At 39.3% G+C, this 17,887-nt stretch overlaps 1 protein-coding gene across 1 annotated transcript; it reads left to right on the top strand.

Moving 5' to 3' along the window:
* Positions 1 to 422: 422 nt before the first annotated feature.
* Positions 423 to 16,635, top strand: LOC139942365 (uncharacterized). Its single transcript, XM_071939224.1, has 10 exons — positions 423 to 597; positions 3,771 to 3,909; positions 5,315 to 5,428; positions 6,876 to 6,930; positions 9,684 to 9,804; positions 10,323 to 10,411; positions 13,931 to 14,122; positions 14,908 to 15,000; positions 15,155 to 15,227; positions 15,994 to 16,635. The coding sequence occupies exons 1-10, from the start codon at positions 532 to 534 to the stop codon at positions 16,627 to 16,629; spliced, it is 1,578 nt and encodes a 525-aa protein (XP_071795325.1). The 5' UTR covers positions 423 to 531; the 3' UTR covers positions 16,630 to 16,635.
* The last annotated feature ends 1,252 nt before the right edge of the window (positions 16,636 to 17,887 follow it).

Here is a 17,887-nt window from a genome sequence, read left to right as displayed (position 1 = left end):
ATGATGACGTAAGTAACTATTTTGATCATGCTCGCGCGCTCGTCCTCGATATTAGACTTGATTCCTCTTTTACGAAAAACGCCCCCACAGCATCAAGGCCGGTTTATAGTCGGTCGCGCGATGGTCGCGCGATGGAACTCTTGACGCGCGATCATAAAAAGACATAGTTTTTAGGCCTCAGTCTTAGGATTGCACGCAAGTCTCCATTGCGCGACCATCGCGCGACCGACTATAAACCGGCCTTCACGCGATCATGGGTTAATCGTTCTTTTATATAGCTCTATGGTTAATCTACGCGCTACTAAAAAGCGACGATGGCAGACTTGGAATCAAGTCTAGTGCACGACCCCTCTCGTTTTCTCGTTTTGCCATTATAAATGTCACCGCGAGAGGGCACTATTACCCGAGTGGTTGGCGAAAAATACATGAAATAACTCCGAAATAACACATGGCATGTGGTGGTTAACTGTGACGACGAAAACGAAGAAGAAGTTGTGCTATTAATACAAAGTACAAACAGCTTTCGGAAAGATGGGGAAACTCAATGTGACAATGTTGAGGTACCTAACACGGGAAGATTTCCGGGTGTTGACAGCCGTAAGTTTGTTTTATTAATTAGTTCAAAAACCGATTCAGGGGTGGCACTAGCCCCATAAATCGGTCCAATCCACTCCGTCCGTATCCTTGGCCCCAAAAACCTTTCGCTTCCTTGAAAAACCATCTGCAACGTTCTGCATCATGAAACTTACCGATCTAATGCTTCAGAAGTTGCAGATAGCACTACACGTGGAATTGTTTAAATATATATCACAGATTTCGAGTAAAAAACAAGTGAATTTTGTGTGAGAATTTTCTCAACTGAACTACAACCGCTCTTTTACCGCTAATGCCGATATGCCGATTGTCCCCCGACCGTGCGCAGTTTTTTTTTTTCCCAGGACAAACGTGTAGAACCATCTACACACGTTCGTCCTGGGAAGAAAAGATACCCAATCCGCGCTTCGTGTACAAACATATGGGAACTATTCTTCGTAGTTCCCAGACGCGTGTCCATATGTTTGTACACAAAGCACGTTTTGGGGAACCATTCTTTGTAATTCCCAGAATTCACATAAAATAGCTGTTGATTTATATTTGCGCTCCACACACTCCGCCCACAGCTCGGCCGGCCAAAGACGTCATGCTGATTGCCATATTGTTTGCAAAATTTGAATTTTGGGAAGTGCAATTCAACGACTTATGAATATGATACCGACACCCCCATGCCTGATATGAGTTTGCCCGCCCCACGCGCGTGCCTTACAAGTCTTGCACTTTGATGTCACAGAGTATAATGAATATTTTACCGACTGGGTAGCGCTTCCACGCTCCCATTGGTTTTGTACATCTCCCCATTTGGAAATGTTTAGGGAGATTTTCCAATAACAACGTGCAGAGTAAAAAACGACCTCGTCAAGTCCTATTCTCGGGACCACATTTTGACGGCAAGCGCGCACTGTACTGTATATGCTGAGTAAGTTGGGGTGACATGCTTAGGGACCTCTCACACGAGAGGTTTTTGTCCTTTTCCTTCAAAATATTTTCTCAATGGTGTTTTGAAAGGATTCATTAGACATTGAGCATTAAAGGAACACGTTGCCTTGGACCGGTCGAGTTGGTCTTTGAAAAGCGCTTGTAACCATTTGTTCTAAAGCGATATGGTTGGTAAGATGTTTTAAGAGGAGAATACAATGATCCACACAAATATGCCTCGAAATTGCCTGGTTTTCTTTTTACCTTGTCCCATTTATGGGAGTTAAATTTTTGACTTCCATAAATGGCTGTCAAATTTTTGACTCCCATAAATGGCCGAACGTGTTAGTTCACAAAGCAAAAGGAAAACCACGCAATTTCGAGGCAAATATGTGTGAATCATTGTATTCTACTTTAAAACATCTTTCTAACCATGCTAACCAGATGCATTTTATAACAAACTACTAAAAACGCTTTTTATAGACCAACTCGTCTGATCCAAGGAAACGAGTCCCTTTAAGTTTATGTTCCTAGAATTTGTGTCATGATTTTCAAAAGTGGCAAAAATGGAGCAAGTGTGTTTCAGACTAACTGTCAAAATTGTACATTTTAGACCAAATTCCCACTTTGCAGACAATCATGCTTCGTACGTGTAACCCTCCGGCTTCGCCGTCGGGTGGAGGGTTATGTTATTGCATTTGGTAGGTTAGGGTAAGGGTTAGGGTTAGGGTTAGAGTTAGGGATAGGATTTACAGGAAATTTGTGTAAACGTGTCAGTAATGGAGGTCTACCACTCAACCGTCAACTTGTCTTGGGTGCCGCCGAGTTGTCTCAAAAGATTGACTCAAAGTCGAGTTGTCTGAACCGTTGAGTTGTCCGAACGGTCAAGCTGTCTCAACTGTCATGTTGTCCGAACCGTTGAGTTGTCCGACCGACAAGTTGTCCGACCGACGAGTTGTCTGACATCCGGTCATGACAGTACTAGTTAGTCATGTACTAGTTAGTCATCAGTACTGATGATGAGTAGTTTTAACTAAAGCACTAGATACTCAGTAACTTGGTACTTTCCTGTACGAGTCCTGTTAAAAAAAATTCCAAGAGCATTTAATCATTCAGGTGGGAATCAAACCTGTGACTCTTGCTTACTAGAGCGATGTCTGACCACTAGACCGTTGAGTTTGCTCTGTAGCTACATGCGAGGCAGATCAAATACTAATATTTTTTAGCAGCAGTTATAGCCTTGCTCAAGGCAGTGGAATTATTCACTCCGAAAAAAACACCGCCACTCTGTATAAAAAAAAAACGTATTCACTGTGTGTAACATCGCACGACACGATGCCCCCGTACACTATCCGCATGCGGAGGCCGTCAGGCCGACAGCCTTGTAGGGTCTGTGTTGAAGCCACTGACCTCATTACTATAATAAGCGAAGAGTTCCCACGGTCAGCTCATTACCATAATGCCCGCGAAAGACGAGACAGTCATGTCTACATCACACACCACCACCACGGACGCTCAGCGAGCATGGTAGGCGTGCGTGATTGGACGTCAAAATGAATAATTCATTTGCCTCACATCCTGTGTTGTCTGATAGGTCTGACGAAAGATATACATATTCATGAGCTGCACACCAGCATATCCGAGAGCCCCCCCCCCCCCAATTTTTTCCACTTGTGGAAATTTTTCAATACAACACATTAAATCCGGAAGTTACAGACCCGACAAGGCTGTCGGCCTGACGGCCTCCGCATGCGGTTAGTGGTACGAGTGCGGATGACTTGTGTGCACAGTAGTCGTACTATGTGACAGTTTGTATACGGGTGGCCCATGCGGTGTGATCGCAAGCACCACGTACAGGGTATACGGGTGGGTTTACAGCGGCGTCTTTTCGGAGCGAATAATACGACTGCCTTGAGCAAGGCTACAGCAGTTACTGCAACCAATTTTTAATAGATGTTAAATTTGCATTGGGTTTTAAAAGACACCTGCTCTAGAATGGTTAAGGACGTGTGTTCGAATCTCATCTTACATGTCTTACTACAATATAATAATATGCCTATTTTTATTACACATTACACACATTGGTGTTTGGGTCTAGTTTTAATTAGGTTTACAACCATTTTTAGTACTACATGTACATATGTGTCAGATAGCAGTCAGTCTTTTTTCTTCCTTTCCCTTTTCCTCCTCCGAGTTGTATTTTTTTTGAAAATATTAATTTCTAGTTTTCATTACACCTTTTTTTTCACTTGACACAGTTAGAGATGGGGATGAAGAACCATGAGATAGTCCCAGGTTCCTTGGTATCATCCATAGCCAACCTCAGACATGGCGGATGTTACAAGCTACTCAAGGAGCTTGTACGCCACAAGTTAATTGCCTGGGAGCATGGAAAATGTAAGGACATTTTTTAGTCATACTCAGACTTAAAGGGTCTATGTATATGTAACTTTTGTAGGACAAAAAACACAATGTCCACAGATTTACACTAAACTTACACAGTTTGAAGATAATGATAGTAGAAAGCTTCCCTGAAAATACTACGTGATGAGGTGCTGTAGTTTTTGGGAAATGAGTAAAACAATGTCATGAAAATAATTTTCGTCTCATGAGACAAACATTATTTCAATAATTTACAAACGTATTTTCATGACATTGTTTTACTCATTTCTCAAAAACTACAGCACCTCAGTAAGTAAGATTTGAAGGGAAGCTTTCCACTATCATTATTTTCAAACCCTGTAAGTTTAATGTAAATCTATGGACATTTTGAAAAAGTAGCCAAATCCTTTAAAGGAGCATACTGGTTTACTGTTTATGTGTTAGTGATTAAAGAAACATCAAAATGTGACTTAATTAACCAGTAATATTCATAAAAACAAAACGGTCAAAGGTCAGCGTATATGCTTTTAATCAGCCCCTCGCAAGTGTCACATTAGCATGTCATTCTTTTGCAATGTTGCTATTAGACTGGTGCACTGTTTATGTAAACACTATAGTAATGGTGAGGCAAGGGGATCCAGTTCGCATCTCAAAAGTAATTTGAAAACAGCTGACATACACTGACACTCGTCAGTCCAATCTACTCAAAAGTGTATTTTCTTAATCCAACGAACGTAAGCCCATTAAAGGCAGTGGACACTATTGGTAATTACTCAAAATAATTATTGGCATAAAACCTTACTTGGTGATGAGTAATGGGGAGAGGTGGATAGTATAAAACATTGTTAGAAACGGCTCCCTCTAAAGTGCTAAAGTTTCAGAGAAAGACATAATTTTCTACGAATTTGATTTCGAGACCTCAGATTTAGAACTTGAGGTCTCGAAATCAACCATCTAAACGCACACAACTTCGTGTGACATTGGGTGTTTTTTTCTTTCATTATTATCTCGCAAGTTCGATGACCGATTGAACTCAAATTTTCACAGGTTTGTTATTTTATGCATATGTTGAGATACACCAAGTGAGAAGTCTGGTCTTTGACAATTACCAATAGTGTCCACTGCCTTTAAAGGTGAGTTACATGTAGTGTTCATTGCCATTTGGCTTGCCCCCCAGTTTTATCAGCCCATATTTCAAACGTTTAGATATTGGCAAACCATTCTGATCTAATACTGTTTGTTACAGCGCCAGGAGCGTCAGTGAGTGACAGACATGTGCGCTATATACATGTTAGAAGCCATAATTATTATTATTAACTAATACATCGATCACAACCAGAAATGCAAAGGTGTTACTGCAAACCTTAATAAATTTATTTTGAATCTTTTAAAACTTGTCTATATGATTTTGTGTACTCAGTCCCAGGTTATCGTCTGACCTACCCAGGCTATGATTATCTAGCCTTGAAATGTTTAACTGCACGAGATGTTCTTGCATCAGTTGGTAACCAGATAGGAGTTGGTAAAGAGTCGGGTAAGTCATCAGTCCAAGATACAAATGTAACTGTGCACTTTCCTCCCTCGATTAACATGTATGTCCAGCTCAACCTTGCCTGTGAAGAAAGCACCCTATTTGGGTTAAAGGGCCTGTCCCAAACCATACGGTGCAGCTTGTGATACGCAGTTCTCCTTAGATAAATAGTTTGATGATGGCTGCTTTGTGATTGTACTGTGAGTCCACTATTTACGTGTATCATCTTGTCCATGCCACACACAATGCCGTGCAAACACCACTCAACCCTGAGTGACATCATCAACAAAATCTACACCTTTTAACACTTGAAAGGTTTTAAAAACACAATACCAAATGCTGATTACAGTGATTGGTGTCAAATTCTTTTGCAAATAGTGGAAAAGACATGAAAATGGTATTACCACTGATTTTGAACCATAGAGTTATATATACATTGTAAGAACTAGAGGGCGCGCTGGTGATGCTGCTTGCACAAATGCGGTGGGACCCCAAGGAGACATGCGCCATTCTGTACGCGCATTGAATATGAAATACACGTTGGAGTTTATGTTTATTGAACGCTATACGCGATGCTGTTTTGTCATCTTACAAAATGGTCGCACAAACGCACACTGTGCAATGCTGTTCTGTCAACTTAGAAAATGGCGGCATGGGCGCCTGCGGCATATAGGCCAATGCGCCCTCTTGTTCTTGTATGTAACCAACTCATACTTTGGTAGACAATGTATGAGCCAATTTGAAAAGAAAGTGGCCGCCTAACGGCTTCTAAAGCACAATGTTACCTAATGTAAATCCCATTACTGCCATTTTATAACCTAATCACGTTATGATTGCCGGACCATAATGCTTTTTTATCTGTTGGACTTGACAAACATACATACATGTAGCCACTGGAATGAAGATACGAGGCCTCTTGCATTTTGAGATATGTTGTTTTATATCAAAATTGGCAGCCATTTTTTAAAATGTCCACTAAGGCCACCTCAGGCCAATTCAGAGATGGTTTATCTAACATTTCATGTTTTGGTATCAAGTACATGTATGCCGAGGTTGATGCTTTTACCACAAGGTGCCTGGTTCTGTCACATGGGCAATATTCCACAGTAACGGAAGGACGTTTTGATTCAATAAACAACTTTTAAATCATGGATATCATTATCAGTTTAGTTAGTTATATTAAAGCCATTGGACACTTTCAGTAAACTGTATTGTCCAAGGCCCACACTTTGTGTATCACAACTTATATATAAAATAACAAACCTGTGAAAATTTAGGCTCAATTGGTCATCGAAGTCGGGAGAAAATAACGGGAAAACCCACCCTTGTTTCCGCACGTTTCGCCGTGTCTTGTCATAAAAAGGTTTTCTTGTTTGTACTTTTCCCATGAAATGCAAATTCTTTTCAACTTTAATGGTTAACATGAATGCGATTTTATCTTGTGTTTTAGATATCTACATCGTTGCCAATGATGAGGGAGAGCAACTAGCCTTGAAACTACATAGGTATGATATCATGTGGCTGTTATATTTGTGTGCCGATCATAGAGCTTATGTAGAGCTATGGTGTCGATCCATAGTAGAAGGAACAAGAATGATCCCAGCTTTTCAATAAGGGTATAAAAGGGTAATGTCGAGTTGTTAAACTGCTGTTTAAAACCGGCAGAGTTGTGGTTGTGTGATAAAGGCCCGAGCCGAAGACCAGTTAAAGAGCTAGTCATTACCCTTTTATTCCCATTCATAAATGCCTTGTTGGTTAAAGGCATAATAAAGTAAGGAACTCTGTCAAACTTATCCGTTTTCTGACAGCTGGTCATTATCAACCATTCATAAATAGCCCAGGGAGTTTCGCTACTTCTATTGGTGGAGAGTGCATCACGTGGGGTGTTTAAATGGTTGATAATGACCAGCTGGAGCTGTTTATAACAGGCTGGCTTCCCCGTGTCGGGCGCACAAGCTAACTTACGCCAATATTATCACGCGGAACGCAATGTATAGCTATAAGAAGTAACAGCGCGTAATTTAAGCGTACACACAACCCCAGCGCATCAAACAAATTCTTCACAAAGTTTTTGAACAAAATATTTCAAACCTTAAATGTCAATTGTCAAAGTGTCTATAATTGTATTTTTTTACGTTTTTTAACAAAAGGGCATTTATGAATGGGAATAAAAGAGTAGTGACTCATTCTTAATCAGCCGTTTAAAACCTTGCAAGGGTCGTTGCGGTGAGATAAAGGCCAGAGCTGAACACACGGCAACTTACCCTGCTGGTTTTAATCCGCCGTTTAAGAACTCGTCGCTACCCTTTTATTCCGTGATTCATAAATACTTCAGACAGTTTCGCAATTCCTATTGGGGGAGAGCGCGTCACGTGGGGGTGTTTAAACCGTTGAGAATGACCAGCTGGAGCTCTGTTTATAACCGTTTTTTTTTCGGATACTACGCGCTTGTCTTGGTGCAAAATGTTTCTTGTCTTGGTGCAAAATGTTTCTTGTTACGGGCACTGTCGGTGAGTTGGCTGCTCTGTGTGTGAAATGAATTCGAGAACGTCTTGCACCAAGACTATACGCTCACAAACGGATCCGGAAACTGTCTTCTCAGTCTTAACATTGCAACACATTTACATCTGTACAGAGCTCAAGCACGTCGGTAACAGATAAGTTTAACAGAGTTTCTTACTTCATTATGACTTTAAACCAAAACGGCATTTAATAATGGGAACAAAAGAGTAGTGACTCGTTCTTAAACGGCCGTTTAAAACTTTTCAGGGTCATTGCCATGGTAAATAAGCCCTCGCCTTCGGCTCGGGCCTTTATCACACGGCAACGACCATGCCGATTTTAAACGGCCGTTTAAGAACTCCTTGCTACCCTTTTATTCCCCTATTTAAATACAACAAATTATTTTCCTTAAACTTGAGCAGAAAGATAAAACAATTACAATAAAGTGCCATGCTTCAAATAAGTGCTGTGGTTTCAGATCAGCATTGGGAAAGTAAGGTTAAGAATCTGGGCTTTAGCTTTTTATCATGTTTATAGACCTGTTTACCACTTTGCGCAAGAATTGAGTTTTCAACTGTGTCTTACTCTTTGCACAGCTGTCAGCAGTGCAGTACCCAGTCACAGCACTATTTAAGCAATGCAGTACCCAGTCACAGCACCATTTAAGCAATGCAGTACCCAGTCAAGCACTATTTAAGCAATGGAGTACCGAGTCACAGCACCATTTAAGCAATGCAGTACCCAGTCAAGCACTATTTAAGCAATGGAGTACCGAGTCACAGCACCATTTAAGCAATGCAGTACCCAGTCACAACACTATTTAAGCAATGCAGTACCCAGTCACAACACTATTTAGGCAATGCAGTACCCAGTCACAACACTATTTAGGCAATGCAGTACCCAGTCACAACACTATTTAGGCAATGCAGTACCCAGTCTAAGCACTATTTAAGCAATGCAGTACCCAGTCACAGCACTATTTAAGTAAAGCAGAACCCAGTCAAGCACTATTTAAGTAATGCAGTATTTAACAAGCCATTGCGTCTCAGTTCAGGGATCTTAATAATTAAGAAAGTTTCCAATCTTATTGTGTCTCTAAAATGACATGATAATTATATACAAAACATTTAAAAATTGGCCTCTAAACACAACCATGTTTTTATTTATGACTGGTTTAATAATTTGTTTACCAGCAGGATTTTGAAATATGAGGGTTAATGCCATTGCATCTCTTCCATTCAAGTGTATATGTACTTTTTCCTCACAAAACACAATGGACACAGATTTACATTAAAAAAACTTACACAGTTTGAAGATATAGAAAATGTAGTAGAAAACTTCCCTTAAAATATTACTTGCTGAGGCACTGTTGTTTTTGAGAAATGAGTAACTCAATGTCACAAAAATTATTTTAGTCTCAGTTTTAGCATGAAAAAAAAACAATGTGTAATGGCATTTTAACCATAACTGGTTAATATGTTTTTATAATTATTTTGTCTCACTGAGATGAAAATTATGTATGTGACTTGTTTAACTCATTTCTCAAAAACTACTGCACCTCAGCAAGTAATATTATAAGGGAAGCTTATTACCATCATTATCTTCAAAGTGAATAAGTTTAATGTAAATCTCTTGACATAATATACTATGTATGTTAAATTTGCATCTGGGATAAAGAACATTCATTTTTTGAGTAAAAACCAAAATTAATACCACATATCCCCGATGCAAATTTAAAATCTATTAATCGTTGCAGACTTGGTCGCACGTCATTCCGTAAACTGAAAGAGAAGCGTGACTACCTTGGAAAGCGCCGTCATGCTTCTTGGCTCTACCTCTCAAGAATTGCTGCTATGAAGGAGTTTGCATTCATGAAGGTATGTACAATCTTTCTTTCTGAAACGCTATAATTATGTTGAGGACATTTTCCTGTAAAAACTTATAATCAATAATGAATTTCCATCCCATTAATTTTCAATGAATTTGTTGATCCTGTTGATGTGGCTTCTAAGTTTGTGCATATTCTGAGCAATGAATTTTACCCTGTATCGGTACCTGTACAGTGAAAAAGGTTAATAAGAACTATAGGCCTTTAAATAAAAAATTTTAAAAAATAAAACAAATAGTGCCTGGACGTTTCGACTTAAGCAGAGTCTTTCTCGGGGGCTAAAAAAAGAGACTCTGCTACATGTAGGGTAAAAACATCAGGCCACTACCTTTTTTTTCCCATTTATACCATCGGTCCATTTGGTTGGTAAGTTGTTTGCAACAGCTAATTATATTTTCTCATATTTCTTTTTTGTAGGCCTAGTGTGAAAATATTTGTAATGGTTCATTTTGCAAATTTGTGTTCAAAGTTTGTTGTTTTCACTTAAATACTTAATTTGTTCTACAGGCGCTGTATGACCATGGTTTCCCTGTTCCTAAGCCGATAGATTTCAGCAGACACTGTGTTGTGATGGAGCTAATAAATGCATACCCATTGTAAGTCTAGACATTCACTTTATAATTCTTCAACATTTGTTGCCTTTCAAATTGCACTACTTTTTGTTCTCATATCTTTGGAAATCTCTTTCGGAATATGAGTGAACGGTTTCTCTTACATGTATATAGCAAAGCAAAGGCTACACAGATCAGTTGCTACCCAAAAATCACTGTTTTCTCTACTAAATATTGCCATTCAGTGTGCACAAAATAAAATAACGCTAATTGTTTTGCTATGCAAAATTGTTGGACGTACATGTACATTTACTTGTAATCGTTCCTTGTAACTAAATAATATATTATATTATTTAAAAGAAAGACACATGGATTGATGGCTTATATTATAAGCCAATCCATGTGTCTTTCATGTGTTGTTTTGCACAGTCCCCGCAACCGAAAACATGCCAAGAAATGCACATCTTATTGACTGCAAAACACCATGCATTACATGTACATGTTATGTCCAACACATGAAACGCATGAAGGACACATGGATCTTCAGCCGTGGGTGTTTGGACATGAGCTGTTTTGTTTTGTTTTTGTGTTGAAATTGTTCTTATTCTAATCTTATTGACTTTTATTTGGAAAGAGATGTTTGCGAAGATTGTATCTTCATAAAATGATGTAGTCAGATGTTAACATTTAAATCCTTTAACCCTCGTTGATACACTGCAAATTCGGTCTGTCCACACTATTGGGACCATTTGGAGTGACTTTTTTTTATAAATGGGTGGCAAAAATAAACAAGAAGAGTTTTGTCAAGCTTGTTTGCCATGCACATTCCATATCACTTCAACAGGTTCAAGGTTTTTCTTTGCATAAAGCAATAAAGACAAAGTTATCTGTATTTTAGCAATAATTGGGGATCATCTTCAAGATGATTACATTTGTAGTAGTGGAATGTTGGACAGGCATTTTCTTCAAAAGTGTATGAAAAACATGTGTTAAAATTTGAATATAAATAAGGGAATAAAAGGGTAGCGGCAAGTTCTTACCCGACAGGGTCGATGCCATGTGATAAAGAGCCGAAGGCGTGGGCCTTTATCGCACGGCAACGACCCTGCAAGGTTTTAAACGGACGTTTAAGATCCCGTTTTATTCCCATTCATAAATGCCCTTTTGTTAAAAAACTTTTAAAAAATACAATTATAGACACTTTGACAATTGAAAATTCGAGGTTTAAAATATAAAAAATTCACAAACTTTGTGAAGAATCTGTTTGATGCTCCTGGGTTGTATGTACGCGTGCGCGCTTAGAAATAGAATACGCACTGTTACTAATAGCTATGAATTGCGTTCCGCATGATAATCAGCTGGTTACAAACAGCTCCAGCTGGTCATTATCAACTGTTTAAACACCCCCACGTGACGCGCTCTCCACCAATTAGGAGTAGAGAAACTGTCGGGGGTATTTATGAATAACTCTTGACTAACATTGACAACTTACACTTGCAATTGTGGGAAATGAAAGGCTAGGCCTTATGCCTTTAAATACCCCATATCCTTTCAATGTCAAGCTAATCATTGCAGAGATGTTGATTGTGTGAATATTTTAGTGTCATCTGTGAACATCTGAATATTTGATTTGACTTTTCTACATGTAGGTAGGTCATTGATGTATAAAATAAAAAGTGATGAACCTTGGGGGACACCACTCTACAAGTTTTGTCTCATTCACATTACCAGAAAATAATTTAGGAAAGAGACAGGGTTGTTACATGTAATCTTAACACAAATTTGAATGTTACTTCAAAACAATAATGTAATTTCTCCTTTGTATTGTAATTGTCAATTGTTTGTATGTCACCATGGTCACTCCGCTTGTTTTTGTATGCACCTTGATCGGTTTCAAGATAAGTAAGGGCCCATAGATAAGGGAACTCCCTTTCATTTTCAATGCAGAGCTGACAATTCTGCACTCTAAATATTTCCTTTTTTAATTTCTGGTTTTGACTTGAAGACAATGTCAAACTGGCGTCATATCTTTGTGACTTGTGTAAGGGTAAAGGGTGATTCATGTCAAATCACCCCCAAGAAAAAGGCACTTTTAAACCCTACCCTCTCAAGTTTGCTCAAATTTTATTTATGGGGTAGTTGTGGCTAAACAAGCTCATTCTTCAAATTTCAACTCCTTACGATCAACCTTTTATCGCACTACGGCATGCTCTTTGTTGTCGATTTCGGTCAAATATGCTACCAACTATCCACTACTTTTTGTTGTAGGAAACAGGTTTAGGTTTGGTAACCTTTGACCTCTACTTTGATCTTGAATCACTTGATCCACAAGGTCAAATTCAAGCTCAAAGTAGAGGTCAAAGGGTTATCAAACCTAAAAATGTTCCTACAAAAAAAAGTAATGACAGATTTGGAAAGCTTGTTCAACTTCCCAAAGACACAAATTTCAACCAATTTGACCGAATGGTAACCAATTTATGGTTGTTTGAATATCGGAGGTCAGACGCATTTTTACTGAAATCAATGAAAAACCGCAAGCCGTAGCGCAAAAACCATTTCTCTAATGGAGCTGAAATTTGAGCTTGTTGACATGGTTGAGCCACAATTACCCCATAAACCAAGTTTGATTAAATTTGTAGAGAGGGTAGGGTTCAATACCAATTTAAGTAGTCAGAACACAGTTAGCCTTGCTCAAGGCAGTCGCATTTATTCGCTCCGAAAAGACGCAGCTGTAAACCCACCCGCCGTATACCCTGTGCATGGTGTGTGCGATCACACCGAATGACCCACCCGTATACACACTGTCACATTGCACGAATACTGTTCACTCAAGTCATCGCACTCGTACACCACTAACCGCATGCGGAGGCCGTCATGCCGACAGCCTTGTCGGGTCTGTATCTTCCCGTTTTAATGTGTTGTATTGAAAAAAAAATTCCAATAGTGGACGAAATTGGGGGGGCTCTAGGATATGCTAGTATGCAGCTCATGTATATCGTTCGTCAGACCTATCAGACAACACAGGATGTGAGGCAAATGAATTATTCATTTTGACGTCCAATCACGCACTTCCCTTATCACGACCTTTGGACCCTATCATGCGTCCGTGGTGGTGGTGTGTGATGATGTAGACATGTCTCATCTTTCGCGGGCATTATGGTAATGAGCTGACCGTGGGAACTCTTCGCTTATAGTAATGAGGTCAGTGGCTTCAACACAGATCCTACAAGGCTGTCGGCCTGACGGCCTCCGCATGCGGATAGTGTACGGGGGCATCGTGTCGTGCGATGTTACACACAGTGAATACGGGTGGGTTTTACGCACAGTGAATACGGGTGGGTTTTTATACAGCGGCGGTCTTTTTTCGGAGTGAATAATTCGACTGCCTTGAGCAAGGCTAGAACACAGTGCTTAAGTAATCATGGTAATGCCACATGTATTATACATTTTGTTTGTAATTGGTCTTAACTTTAAGCACTAAATGTGGCTCAAGTTGACAAGGCTTTTTTTGCAAGTTTTGTGTAACTACTTGATGCAAGTTTGAATATCTCATCTCCTATACAGGAATCAAGTGCATAGTCTTGTTGACCCAGCAGTGACCTACAATGACCTTATGATGCTGATAATGAGGCTTGCTGCTCATGGTCTTATCCATGGTGATTTTAATGAGTTCAATCTGATGCTGGATGATCAGGATTGTGTCACTTTAATTGACTTTCCACAGATGGTGTCCACATCACACTCCAACGCTCAAATGTGAGTTGCCATGAAGTGAGCAGTAGACAATCCATTGTTAAAGCTCTGTCCCTTTTAACAATTTATATTGACAAATCATTATCTCAAATATGTGCCCAAAAGTTGGGTGTGTCAAAATCTTATTAAGATTTTGGGGGTTGAACAAAGAATTAACTAAGTGGGGTTTGAACCAATGACCTCCGGATTATCGTGCTGGCACTCTACCAACTGAGCTATCTATCTAGCCCTATATTGGCGGTGTCCCTATTATTTTTGTCAATATCTTTGTTCGGGGGTGCCAGTCTGAAGCCATACAACTGTTAACTGTAGTGTATGTAGCCAGGGGTCACACCCAAATTGGGAAGTGGCAGCCAGGGGATCACCTTTAGGGGATGCAATTTTTTGTGTCAGATATTAATATAATCCACATAGTGACTAGGTAAATTTTTAAATGATTTTTGGGGTTGAACAAAGAATTGACCAGAGTGGGATTTGAACCAACAAAATCTTATGACAATACAAATGTAAACAAGTTGGCTGCAATTTTGATTGTGGCATGGTTCAAACAATACTAAAGTCTGATCAAGGTGAAAAGAGATACATGCCCTGGGACCTACCAAGTGATGAAAAACATCAATTGTTAATGAAGATGAACGAAAGTCCACCTCAAGTAAGAAATAATGATTGCTTTGTCTGTACTTCAGGGAAGTTATATATATTCCTGCATCATTCATCATTTATTATTCAACCATTCACATTGCTTGAAATTTTCTGTAGTAATGATTCTCATCTTTCTCAATTTACAGGTACTTTGATCGCGATGTTCAGTGCGTTCGGGATTTCTTTTTGAGACGTTTCCAATATGAAAGTGAATTGTATCCAAAATTCTCTGACATTAGGTGAGCAGTAAATATGATCGAAATAGCATGCTGTAAAGAGCGGGATGCATCTAGGGGATCAGAATTTAACAAGGAATTAAACCTTACTCTGTGGTTATTGCTTTGTGATGTGAACTTCTTGCACATGTATAAAATGTTGTCTATTTGTTCATAGTTTGGAGAATTCACTGGATGTGGAGGTAGCGGCTAGTGGCTTCACTAAAGAAATGCAAGAGACACTTGAAGAGGTTTGTAACCTTTTGATTAGGCTTGTGGATTAAGGGAATAAAAGAGTGAAGAGAGAGACTTTGATCACGATGTTGGTCTTTGAAAAGCGTTTGTAACCGTTTGAAAATGCATATGGTTAGAAAGATGTTATAAAAGTAGAATACAATTATCCACACACATTTGCCTCGAAATTGGGTGGTTTTCCTTTTACTTTGCGAACTATTATGGTCGGCCATTTATAGGAGTCAAATTTACTTGTAGTGATCATTATATTCTACTTTTAAAACATCTTTCTAATCATATGCATATGCAATAACAAACGGGTTACAAACGCTTTCAAAGACCAACTAGACCGATCCAAGGCAACGTGTTCCTTTAGACAGCCGTTAAAACCAGCAGGGTCAGGGCCACGGGATAAAGGCCCGAGCCGAAGGTGAAGGACTTTATTTTATCCCACCCTGCAAGGTTTCGAACATCTGTTTAAAGGAACATGTTGCCTTGGATTGGTCGAGTTGGTCTTTTAAAAGCATTTGAAACCGTTTGTTATGAAGTGCATATGGGTTGAAAGATATCTTAAAGGCAGTGGATACTATTGGTAGTTACTCATAACAATTATTAGCATAAAACCTTACTTGGTGACAAGTAATGGGGAGAGAATGGAGGTATAAAACATTGTGAGAAATGGCTCCCTCTGAAGTAACATATAGTTTTCGAGAAAGAAGTAACTTTCCACGAACTTGATTTTCGAGACAGTTTACTTACACTTTCCTTTCACTTCATCTCAAGGAAACTACCCAATTGAAAGGAGAGGAGGGAAATGACGAGGAAGAGGGAGATGATGAGGCAGAAGACAACAGTCCTCCAGAGGATGACAATGACCAGACTCTTGCATCTGACCAACATGTTGGCTCCTCGGGAGAGAAACCCACAATGATTTCAGTTGATTCAAATGTAAAGGGTGTGGATAAGCTGGAAGTAGATTTTGTTAACATGACCTGCCAGGATGACACAGAGCCATCGATTGGTGTCTTGATGAATGAGGCTGCCGTGCTGGCTGAGAGGACTCATGAGAACATTTCTAATGAGATTCATGTCAGACTGGAAGATCACAATTCTGATGATGACCTGGAAGACATCGCTGCACTAAACCAGCAGTACCGCCCTCACAGAGATGCAGCCAGTCTCGCCCATGTCAACCACCACACCCGACAACGAAGCAGTGACAGCATCACCTCTGTGGCAACCAGTCGCTCAACGATGGACTCATCTGTGGTCAGAGCCAAAGTCAAACAGAGTCTGTTGCAGAAACAGAAAGCCCAGCAGAAGAGGAGGAGAACCAAAGGCGAGGCAGGGATGACAACAGAAATAAGAAGAGACAACAGGGATAATATTAAACAGAGTGTCAGTGATGTATGGTTTTGAACAGTGATTGCAAAGAGAATCTTTACAATGGGTACGAGATTTGTGCCAGAGTTAGGTTTATTCTTTAAAGATGCTATGTCAGATTTTTGGGCCCAAACATTAAAAAATAGATTTTTTTTTTAGTGAATGGTATTTTAAAGAGTATCACCCGCTCTAACGAAAGAAAGTTTAACTTTTACTTTTAATGGTCAGGAACCATGACAAAAATTTAAAACGTTTCTTATAAAACACATAAGAATTAGTCACGTGATATATTGTCAAGATCCCGACAAAAACTAATTTTGAGCACTTTATTTCACTGCTACTAATAGTTGGCGGACTTTTTCGAGCAAATGAAAGCTTGTAACTTTCTCGACCCCCCTCAAAATACCTATTGAATTTTAAATCAAAATTTTTGGATCAAATCGGCCAAAAATCTGACATAGCATCTTTAATCTCCATCTACTTTTCGCAAACAAGCCACTAGCATTCACCTTTACAAATAACGATGGCATGACACTGACGTTTTAATTTCTTTTTGATTTAATTTGACGTAGTTTATAAAACTGTAGTTTATAAAAATAATCTATTTGTATCATTGCACAGCAATTCATGTTGTTCTTATCAGCACATGGAGTAATAATAGTCAACTCTTGACAATGAAACGTTTTCCATTGATATGATTGGTCATTGGTTGCGATATATTTAATCCTTTGATGTCATAACCTCCAAAATTGGTAGACTATGGGCAGACTTCAACTACGTGTGGTATTGGTCCGTTATAACTAACAGTACACAACAATTAACATATATTCATAAATACCTCTGACATTTTCGCTCTTTCTATTGGTGGAGAGCGCGTTACATGGGTGTGTATAAACCTTTGTATATGACCGGTAAAAAGTGTTAGTTAATTCATGGGCGTGGCACGCGACCTTGCACCTGTTGTTTTAAGACAGTTTCTTCATTCCTATTGGTCGAGAGCAATAGTTGAAACAGTTGTGCCACATCACGCGATACGCACGACGCGCACAGCATTCCCTTACAAGGAGTTGTTTACCCGAGGGTGGCGGAGGGCTTTACCATTTCATAGCTGGAGGGGTGTTGTGTTGAAAGAAATCATTTAACAATTATAGTTTTTGCATTTATTTTTCTTTTTGACCAAAAAAGTGATGATGTTTTTGACCGAAAAGGTATTTATGAACGGGAATCAAAGTGTGTTGAATCGGTTTTCAACTAGTGGTTTAAACCCGCCGAGGCCTAATTCTTTATAATTTAC

Source organism: Asterias amurensis, chromosome 9, assembly GCF_032118995.1.
Source record: "Asterias amurensis chromosome 9, ASM3211899v1".
In the NCBI taxonomy this organism is placed as follows: domain Eukaryota; kingdom Metazoa; phylum Echinodermata; class Asteroidea; order Forcipulatida; family Asteriidae; genus Asterias; species Asterias amurensis.
Note: the sequence above shows the minus strand (reverse complement) of the source record. Positions and strands in the feature narration are given on the sequence as shown.